Source organism: Pistacia vera, unplaced genomic scaffold (genome assembly GCF_008641045.1).
Source record: "Pistacia vera cultivar Batoury unplaced genomic scaffold, PisVer_v2 Contig106, whole genome shotgun sequence".
NCBI lineage: Eukaryota > Viridiplantae > Streptophyta > Magnoliopsida > Sapindales > Anacardiaceae > Pistacia > Pistacia vera.
The window spans coordinates 436,750-447,404 of NW_022195093.1; the positions used below are offsets into that span (position 1 = coordinate 436,750).

Genomic DNA, 10,655 nt, shown 5'->3' on the forward strand with positions numbered 1-10,655 from the left:
CTACCAAAGATTTCTTACCTATTTAGATAGATGCAAATTTTGAAAATATTACTAAATACATATACGTAATTACCATTTTTACAAATATTAGGTATTTAAATTACAAAGTATAGTTGTATAACGCTCCATCATATCATGTTTTTCAAATAAACTGACAGTTACTATTTTTCATCCCAATGATGACTATTATGATCATAAGAGTCGTATCGTTTGGAGGATACTTATTTAAAAAAATAGAAGAAAATCGATACAAGTTTCGATTTTTATCAAAAACGTACATTTTTTAAATATATCTCTAAAAAAGTATTTATTTAGTGACAAATACAAATAAAACTTAGTCATTTTTCTCTTGTTTTAAAATAAGTGTTTCATCAATGATACCATATTATATAACAAATATAATTTCCTTTTCTCATAAAATAGAAAAAAGATTCATTAAAATTTAATTAACTACCTAATTTAGATGTTTTATTAGGGTAATATTCTATAAGATTTGTTCATATTTATGGCCTCATGAACAGACAAGAAAATTTGTTTATATTCAAACATACCAATCATTTAACAAAACAAAAAATAAAAATACTAAAACTTTTGTTTGTTTTGCATTAAACCCGAATCGAAGTGATATTTTGTCAAGGTTAATAAACTCATCATTAACGTGGGGAACTTTTTAATTAGAAATCTTGTAGCACGCAGTAGCTATATACAGCATCCGTTTTTTTTTGTTTTGATACATAATACAGTAACGGCACTGCCTAATGATTGTATTTTGTGCTCTTCTTTCCAACTCAATCCTCTCTGTTACACTTTGCTTGCCACCCCCACTTTTGTTATTAAACGCTTCGATTCTCCTCTCTCATTCTTTAATTCCCTTTTCTCTTTTACTTTAATCTTTCTGTTACTTTCTGTTTTTATGGCTGCATGTCTGAGGAAGCTTCATACACCACTCTTTCTTTTGGGAAACCAGTCCTGGCCTTTTTCAGTTTCTGACAATTTAATAATAAATTAATAGTAGTTCAGGGCGTGGTGGTAGTCAAGAGAGGAAGAGGCGCCACAACCGCCGCCTTCGAGCTCTAATAAGATGAAGCGAGGAGGAGGAAATAAGGGATCAAGTAGTGGTGATAATAATAATAATAAATATAGGGTTGTGTGAAAGAAGGAAAAGGAAGTGATGGTGGAGGTGGAGGTGGAGGTGGTGTGAACTTGATGATCATGAGATTCATTAGGACGGAGGGAGAGAGGAGGAAAAAGATGAGGAACATGTTCGCTAATCTTCATGCTTTGCTTCCTCAACTTCCTCCTAAGGTAAATATATATAAATATATATTATAATATATATATAATATATATCTATATATATAAATATATAATATATATATGATCTCTATTTCCTTCATTCTTCAATGTATATCTATTCCTAGTTTATATCTTTTTATGAGTTTATTTGAAGGACAGGCCATAAACGAGCTCATCTTTGCAAAAAGAGAGGATACCTTTTACATAAGCATACAGATGTCCATACATCTAGGTTTTCATATTCATTTTCCTTTGTGGACAGTTTAATTTGTGTGAGAGAGGCATGGTCTTTTACTCTTTTTTTTTCCATTCCAGTCATCATTCTTTCTTTCTTAGTTTCACTTTTTTGTTTTCATATTTTGAGTACACGGCATAAGGAAAACTTTCTGTTCCAATAACCCAAGTTTAGCATTGACATTCCATTATTGAGCAATATATCATAAATACTCTTTATTTATAAGATTATGATCCTCTCCTAATCCAAGCATTTACCCAAATTTGGGTACGCAAAGACCTAAGTGGTAACTACTTTAGGATCGTTCAACTTTGCCTCTGGCATCGATTGGCGTCGTTGTACTACATGAATAGTGCTTATTGTAACAGGTTTGTTATGACTCAGTAAAAGTTGGGTTACACTAGTCTTCAGCAAACTGCATTTTTATTAGAGTCTCAAAATAACATAGTTTGATGAACATATAATTCATGAAAATATAATTGATTTTTGTTGTTTATTGAACAGGCTGACAAGTCCACAATCGTGGATGAAGCAGTGAACTACATCAAAACCCTACAGCAAACCCTCCAGAAGCTACAAAAGCAAAAGCTAGAAAGGCTTCATGGAATAGCAACATGTGGTTATGAGCCGGCACCATCGATAATCAACCCGCAAAAGTTAGCTTTAAACTCGAGGGAGGCATTTTTAGCTGACCAAGACTTATCATCCACCAATAACTTGGCCATTGAAACTACCAGTAACGTTAACTCTACAAATTTGGTTTCAATATCGCCGTGCCCTGTAGTCTTCCAAACATGGACATCATCCAATGTTGTTTTGAACATTTGTGGAGACGAAGCGCATATAAGCGTGTGTTCGCAGAAGAAACTTGGACTCTTCACCACCATTTGCAGTGTGTTGGAGAAGAATAAAATAGAGGTAATATCTGCTCAGGTTTCCTCCAATTCCAACCGAAGAATGTTCATGATTCAAGCGCATGTAAGTTCTTATGACCTGTTCGATATAAAATTTAAATACAAATTTTTCTTGTTAAAAATAAAGGATACAACAAATCTCGTGAAAATACGTTTAATAGAAAAGAGTTAAAATATTTTTTAAAATAGTTTTCGAAGACAATCCTAAAAGCTAGTATAAAAGTAGTCATTTCGAAAGTTCTATATAGCTTTTAATTTGAAAACAGTTTTTAAATATTATATTACATACATTTTCAAAGATTAAAAAAATTAAGATATAAGTAATAAATTCTAGCTTTTAAAAATGATTTATAGATCATAAATCAAAGAAACATATTTAACCTAGTTTAACTTGAAGAAATAGATGTATTTTCAAATGCAAAGTTATAGTGAATTGTCTGTCTGTTGTAGGTGAATAGAGGTTGTGATCAGTTGACAGAGGCAATTCCGGTGGAAGAAATATATAAACAAGCTGCAGGTGAGCTGACGTTCTGGATCTCTTCTTGATTAATTATAACGACAACGACCGAACTCAACCCTAAGATGCATATTTCTATTGGTGATGAGCCCTCCAAAGTTTTTCCCTATGAGTAAAGCTATATAAATGCATCTGCCATAGCAGTTTCTCAAGCTTGCTAGATGGTTTTAGTGGATAGCTAGGGTTATAAATAATATAAGTCTCCATCTTCATATATATATATATATATATAGAGAGAGAGAGCCTTTTTGGTTTTTGTTTCAACTTGATCATGTACTCCCTATTCCCTAAGATATCAGTTTTGGGAATGGAATTTTTACAGTTATGTGGATATTTACAAATGAAAGTTTAATTTACTTTTACTAGTTGATAGTGCTTAATTTCATTTATCATTTTTCTTTTTACTATATTATTATTATTATTATTATTATTATTATTATTATTGACAAGGTAAGAATTAAATAAAAAAAACAAAATCAATGTACAATGATACGAAAGACATACCCCAAACAAAGACAAAAAGTTTTAATCAAAATATGGAAAACATTCACAAAAGCCACAAATGGCAAGAAAAGAGCACAAGGCTCCACACAAAAATCTAATCAGGTAAGTGTTATATGGAACGAAAATGGGTCGAAATCTCATACTTGGGTAACTAAATTTTCTTTTCCAAACCATAAATACTCTTTATTTATAAGATTAGGAATATCCTCTCCTAATCCAAAGTATTTACCCCATTTTGGGGTACACAAAGATCAAAGTGGATACTACTTTAGAATTGATCAACTTTGCTTTCGGCATCGCTCGGCATCGTTGTACTACATGAATAGTGCTTATTGTAAGGTTTGTTACGACTCAGTAAAGTTGGGTTACATTAGTTTTCAGCAAACTGCATTTTTAGAGTCTCAAAATAACATAGTTTGATGAACATAAATTCATGAAAAATAATTGATTTTTGTTGTTTATTGAACAGGCTGACAAGTCCACAATCGTGGATGAAGCAGTGAACTACATCAAAACCCTACAGCAAACTCTGCAGAAGCTACAAAAGCAAAGCTAGAAAGGCTTCAAGGAGTAGCAACATGCGGTTATGAGCGGCGCCATTGATATCAACCCGCAAAAGCTAGCTTTAAATCGAGGGGGGCATTTTTAGCTGACCAAAAATCATCATCCACAATAAATTGGCCATTGAACCCACCATAACATTAACTCTACAAATTTGGTTTCAGTATCGCCATGCCCTGTAGTCTTCCAAACATGGACATCATCCAATGTTGTTTTGAACAGTTGTGGAGACGAAACGCATATAAACGTGTGTTCGCCGAAGAAACTTGGACTCTTCACCACCATTTGCAGTGTGTTGGAGAAGCATAAAATAGAGGTAATATCTAATCAGGTTTCCTTCAATTCCAATAGAAGAATGTTCATGAGTCAAGCACGTGTAAGTTCTTATGCCTGTTCGATATTAAATACAGATTTTTGTTTTAAAAATAAAGGATACAACAAATCTCATGAAAATACGTTTAACAGAATCAGTTTAAATATTTTTTAAAATAGTTTTCAAATACAATCCTAAAAACCAGTATAAAAGTAGTCATTTCCACAGTTTTATATAGTTTTAATTGAAAACAATTTAAATATTATATTAAACACATTTTCAAAGATTAAAAAAATAAGATATAAGTAAAAAATTCTAGCTTTTAAAAATGATTATAGATCTAAATCAAAGAAACAATTTACCTAGTTTAACTTGAAGAAATACATGTATTTCAATGCAAAGTGTGGATTTGTTATATTGATGAATTGTGTGTCTGTTGCGGGTGAATTGACAGAGGCAGTTCCAGTGGAAGAAATATATAAACAAGTTGCAGGTGAGCGAAGTTTTGGATCTCTTCTTGTTATAACGATGAAGGCCAAACTCAACCCAAGATGCATATTTGCATTGGTGATGAGTCCTCCAAAGTTTTTCCCTATGAGTAAAGCATATAAATGCATCTGCCATAGCAGTTTCTCAAGTTGCAGGGATGGTTTTAGTAGAAGTTAGGATTATATAATATAAGTCTCCATCTTCATATATATATAGGCTTTCTAGTTTTTGTTTCAAATTGATCACGTACTCCTAGATATAAGTTTTGGAAATGGAATTTTTACAGTTATGTGGATATTTACAAATGAAAGTTTAATTTAGTTTTAGTTGCTGATAGTACTTCATTTAATTTATCATTTTTCTTTTTAATATATATAAGTGAGAATTAAATAAAAAGCAAATCAATGTACAAAGATACGAAAGACATACTCCAAATGAAGTAAAAGTTCAACAAAATATAAAAAACACCCACAAAACCGCAAACAGTACAAAAAGAGCATGCAAACTCTAACAAAAATCTAATCAAGGAAGTGTTATATCGAATGAAGTTGGGCCGAGACCTCATACTTGGGTAACTAGATTTTCTTTTCCAATAAATTACAAATTTACAAATTTGAAGGGTAAAACTCATTATGGGTCATTAATTTTTTTTTTATTTTTTTTTCTGTTAAAAAAAGTTTCTCCTACTGTCGATCTTTGTCCAAATTAATTGCATATAACCAAGTATTATTAAAAACTCATAATAAATTTTGGGTTAGACATGTAAGATAAACCATGTACTAAAGCCCAAATGCTAGCCCATTACGTTGGAACATGGTCCAAACACCATATGACCATCAACTTCATCAGGTTGCTTATATATATATATATATATATATATATATATATAAAAACAACTGTAGCAACTATAGGGATTTGAACTCAGGAGACCATGTTAGATCCTCTTTTTGCTCTTTACCCTTAAGAATACTTAAATTTGGGAAACCATGTTAGATCCCCCTTTACTCTTTTACCATTAGGTCACTGGTAGTGGTTTAAATTGAGCTTTTCATACATGCATGATCCTAACATCATTAATTAACATTAAGCCTATCCAAAATTAAAGACCACCTGCTACCAATCCTTACCTAATTTTTATTTTTGGGTGTTAAAAGAATAAACGCATATAAAAACATAATAAAAAGGATTGTCCTTATCGAAATGGCATCTTATACAGGTCATTGACGCGTTAAATTAAAAGGAAGGTGATAGAAAGAGAGGTTGAAGGAGAATGGTAAAAGGAAGAAAACATGAGTGGGATTGGGTCCCCAATGCCCCAAATCATAGGGTACAAAGACAAACGATGAATTCCCAATTGTTTTTTTGACCCCAACCAAAGTAGGAGTTGAGCATGTGAGCTCCAGCCCCTCCATCCATTACCATTCACACAAACAGACACAGTTGAAAAAAGAAAAAAAAAAAAGGAAGAAGAGGAGCCAAAGGGCCATGTGACTCCATGGTTTTATTCCATCAACATGTGATTATCACACCCATCACTTGTTTTATATCTTTAAGTGAAGCCACACATCAAACACATTACGTCCATTTCCAATTCCATTTCTGCACTGAACTCACTGGGACATACATTACTGCCCTACCTTTTTTCTTGTTTACACTCTATCATCATCATCATTCTTGTGTCGACCTTTTACATGCTAAAGCTTCCATTTCTTGTCAATGAGAAAATTTTTACCTATAATTCACCACTCAGATTTTTACTTCTTATGGAACACTGTCAATGTTTCTCCCTGTCCATGCTTATATTCACAAGGACAACTTTCACAAATTATTTAAAACCTAAGACTCAGTTTGGTTGGATTTATCTACTGCTTAAAAAGAGCTTATTTAAAACCTGAAGCACGTCCAAAATTATTTTGTTTTGTTTTTTTGTATTTTAAAAGGGCTTATAAAATTTAAAATAAGTTATTTTACGATTTATGAGCTTTTCTCATAAAATCTTTTCCAGTTTATTTAATGAGTTGAAATTTCAAAATATTTTTATTGTATTTATAAATTTGACATATTAAAGCTGTTTTTAGTAAATTAATATTAGAAATTTCTTTTACATTATGTTAAATAGACTTACAATTTTTATTTTTTTTAATAAAAGTCATATTTTTATAGCCCCTAAACTAATAAATATTATTTTATAAAGTTTATTCAAATAAACCTTACCAACAAACCCTAAATTTAACCACCATTGGTAGCCTAATCGTAAAAGAGCAAAAGGAGGTTTCATGAACTCTTAAGTTCGAGTTCTCCAAGGCATTAATAGAGGTGGCTATTGACGTTCTTACCCAGTCAACAATTCTAGGGTCTCGAGGAATTATTTGAAGTGCTTACAAGCCGGTCCGAACACACCCATTGATTAAAAAAAAAAAAATCTAAATTTCATGTACTAAAGTCTGTAGAGTAATAGTTTAAAGCGGTGATTAGGAACCCGGCCAGGCGCAGTTGGTTCAATTGTGACCCATCGCCTTTACCGAGTTAGATTGCAAAATTTTCAATTCATTCAAAACCCTAGATATTAGGACATCAATCCATGAGCAATTGAAGGTTGAAATGTTAAGGTTTTTGAAGAGGAATGGCCAATGAGTGGAATGGTGGTAACTGCGTTGATTTTCGATGAGTATATCGACCAGAAATTGTAAAACAAAGCTCGTTGTTGTGGCGATTAGGGAGACGAACGGCGGAGGGGTGAGATGAGTTTTGGTTAGGAGGCTGAGGAGAGAGTTTTCATGGTGATTAGGAGTGTTGTCGTCGGAAAAATGATCTATTTGCCGATGCTGACGGAGTGTTTAGGGTGTTTTTGTAAGATTTCAAACCTATGAAGACTTACATGTAACTTTTAGGGCTTGTTTTGTTAGATTTCAAACCTTTAGGCGGGTCAAACGGTTAAACCACTCGACCCGTGACCCGGTGGCCTAGTCAAGTCATTGCAAGGATCGGGTTTCTAATCACTGGTTTAAATTGTTTAATCAAATTAGGAAGAACAATAAATGAATAAAAAATTTAAAATTAAGTGTAATTGCAGTGAGTATTTTATGTGTTTTAGAAGTTAATTAAAGATCTGAAAATGTAGAATGAAATGGCCTCTCAAATGACTTGTCCCCACTGCATCAGCAGATGGGATTATTGTTTTTATTGGTCAAACATCCTGCACAAATTTCTCATCTTTTATCTTACATTCATTCAGTTTGAACCAGCGTATCTACCTAGTCCCGACTCCCAACAAACACAATTTGCTTCCAACTTAAAATAAATAAAATGTTCTCTCTATCTTGATTCTATGAAACCTGCCTGCAACTGCAACTAGTACGGGTCCAGATACCCAACTTGAAATTTAGGCTGATTTTAAGAATTTTGAAAACAAAAACCCAGTTATATCTCAACCTTGAAGAGCGAGCCCGCCCGTCCAGTCATCCTCTCCCCACAGTCCAACATTCATGATTCCAGGATAAGGTTTGTGGAACAGCTGTTGAAGATGAAGAAACATGAATACATACGCAAAAACAAATAAATAATAATAACAAAAACAGAAAAACTAAGGAGATGTATCTTTTCATTTCTTTTTTCTTAAACTTTCCACAAAAAAATTTCTTACATACAAAAATACATACACAATTACAAACTCCTCCTTCCCTATACCAACCTAAAATCTCAACATTATTTTCATTTTTCTTTTCCACTAACAATTAGAAAAATCATCAGATTTTTTTCTTTTTCCTCTTTTTTTTTACCCATGAATTTCCATTTCCGTACTCAGTCTTCGTCAAAACGGAACAACTTCACTGCAAGCAAAATCATCCGAATTGCCAATGGAATCTTCGGGCCACGAGTCCCTTAACAATTTCAACAACATCTGGGCTTTTCGTTTTGCCCTGTCCGTACAATCGCTCTGTACCAGAAGCAACAATTGAGTCAATACGNTTCTTAAACTTTCCACAAAAAAATTTCTTACATACAAAAATACATACACAATTACAAACTCCTCCTTCCCTATACCAACCTAAAATCTCAACAATATTTTCATTTTTCTTTTCCACTAACAATTAGAAAAATCATCAGATTTTTTTCTTTTTCCTCTATTTTTTCACCCATGAATTTCCATTTCCGTACTCAGTCTTCGTCAAAACGGAACAACTTCACTGCAAGCAAAATCATCCGAATTGCCAATGGAATCTTCGGGCCACGAGTCCCTTAACAATTTCAACAACATCTGGGCTTTTCGTTTTGCCCTGTCCGTACAATCGCTCTGTACCAGAAGCAACAATTGAGTCAATACGCCCGCGTTGACGGCCTCCTTTTGACTCTCCTCCGACGCCGAGCAAAGCGCCAGGAGGGCCCCTGCGGCGTACTCCGTCGCTCGGTCTGAGATCTTCAGGATCGTTTTCACCAGGAGCGGCACGGTGAGCGCGTGCGACGCGAACGCCGCGCACCCGGACGGAATTCTGCAGAGCAACTCCACCGTCGCCAACGCTCTTTCGGCGTCGCATTTGTCGAAATCCGTCAGCCTGTCGGCTAAAGTCTCCGCCGCCCCGGCTGCCACCGCTTTGTGTCTCGTCTGCTTCACAAGACACAAGGCGAAGAGCGTCTTGATCCCAACTTTTAAGCCACGTGGATAAGATTGAAGATTTCTTAAAATATCAATTACGCCCTCGAAAATTTCGTCCACGTTGCTGATCTGAGAACGAAGCTCTTGAGATCTCATGCCAGCTAAGACAATTTCAATGAGTGAAGCTGAGTTGACTCGGACTTCAATCGACGGATGAAATAACAGATTCGATAAATACGTAACTTTATCGTTGTCTGATGCTATACAAATGCATTCCGACTCACAGAGCGGGAACATTACGAGTAGCGCCAGTGCCTCATGGTTCAACTCATTGGACGACTCGGAGTTGTAATTTGAGAAGAGAATATTCGTCAATATTTCGCGTACGTTGTGAGAGGAAATAAGGGAACGGTTCTTATCCGAGTCACGAGCGAGTCCTCTGAGTCGACGCAGAGCGGAGAGACGAGAGGCGAAAGCGTTGGAGTCGGAGGCGGCTTGGTTCAAAAGAGAACGAACCAAAGCGGGCTCGGCGGGCTGTTTGGGAGTGGGGATACGTTCGACACCGAAGGAGCGGTTGGCGACGCACCAGTCTTGAATAAGTCGACGAAGAGTGTGGTTTGGAATGAGAGTGAAGTCGGTGAGGGGGGCCCGGGTGACGGGGCAGGTGGTGTTACCGGTGGCGACCCATGACTCGATGCTGGGACGGTCGTAAGTCTGACCGGTGCAGACGGTGACGGGGTCCCGCATGAGCTCCAAGGAGATCGGACACCTGAAATGATAAGGAATCTGAATGGATAAATCCAACGGCTCTAAGCTTCCGGGCATGATGATTGATTGAGTGAGAGAGTATGAAAATTCTCTTTGGACTTTTTAGTTGGGAGGATTTTGTTTTGGTTTTGGTTCGGTTATGGTATTTCTCTTATATGGAACAGAAAGAACAGAGATAGGGGGAAGACATGGCAGGATGAGTTATGTAACTTATGTTATCTGAGACTGGGCCACACGTGTGGCATTTATAGCTTGGAACCTAACTATAGTTGGATGGGAATTTGGGAAGGTTTGGTCAAAATGAAAATTGCGGACTTTGTTGGGGTTGGGTTGGGTTGGGTTGGGGTTGGGACCCATGGTTTTGGTTTTGGTTTTATTGTGGACCAAAATCTAACTCCTGTTTACATCAACTAGTAAAGTAATTGTTTATTACTGTTCAGAGATTTGATTGCATTTGCGTATTA

The 10,655-nt window shown here is 35.3% G+C and overlaps 1 protein-coding gene across 2 annotated transcripts; it reads right to left on the minus strand.

The window, feature by feature from the left end:
- Window positions 1-8,409: 8,409 nt before the first annotated feature.
- On the minus strand, window positions 8,410-10,415 carry LOC116130017 (U-box domain-containing protein 26-like). Of its 2 annotated transcripts, XM_031415772.1 has the most exons (2): window positions 9,130-10,415; window positions 8,410-8,772 (listed from the first exon to the last, which is right to left on the minus strand). In XM_031415772.1, exons 1-2 carry the CDS (start codon window positions 10,246-10,248, stop codon window positions 8,641-8,643), a joined length of 1,251 nt encoding a protein of 416 aa, XP_031271632.1. In that variant the 5' UTR covers window positions 10,249-10,415; the 3' UTR covers window positions 8,410-8,640. The 2 variants fall into 2 exon arrangements, with proteins under 2 accessions (XP_031271632.1, XP_031271628.1); XM_031415768.1 differs by lacking the exon at window positions 8,410-8,772 and having other exon boundaries at window positions 8,964-10,415.
- Window positions 10,416-10,655: the final 240 nt, after the last annotated feature.

Bases quoted from the DNA above. Each gene is read 5' to 3' on its own strand.
- LOC116130017 (XM_031415772.1), bottom strand. From the start codon at position 10,248: ATGCCCGGAAGCTTAGAGCCGTTGGATTTATCCATTCAGATTCCTTAT. The intron at 8,773-9,129 runs GTACAGAGCGAT...TTGTTGCTTCTG, and splicing joins TGACTCAATTGTTGCTTCTG to GTACAGAGCGATTGTACGGA.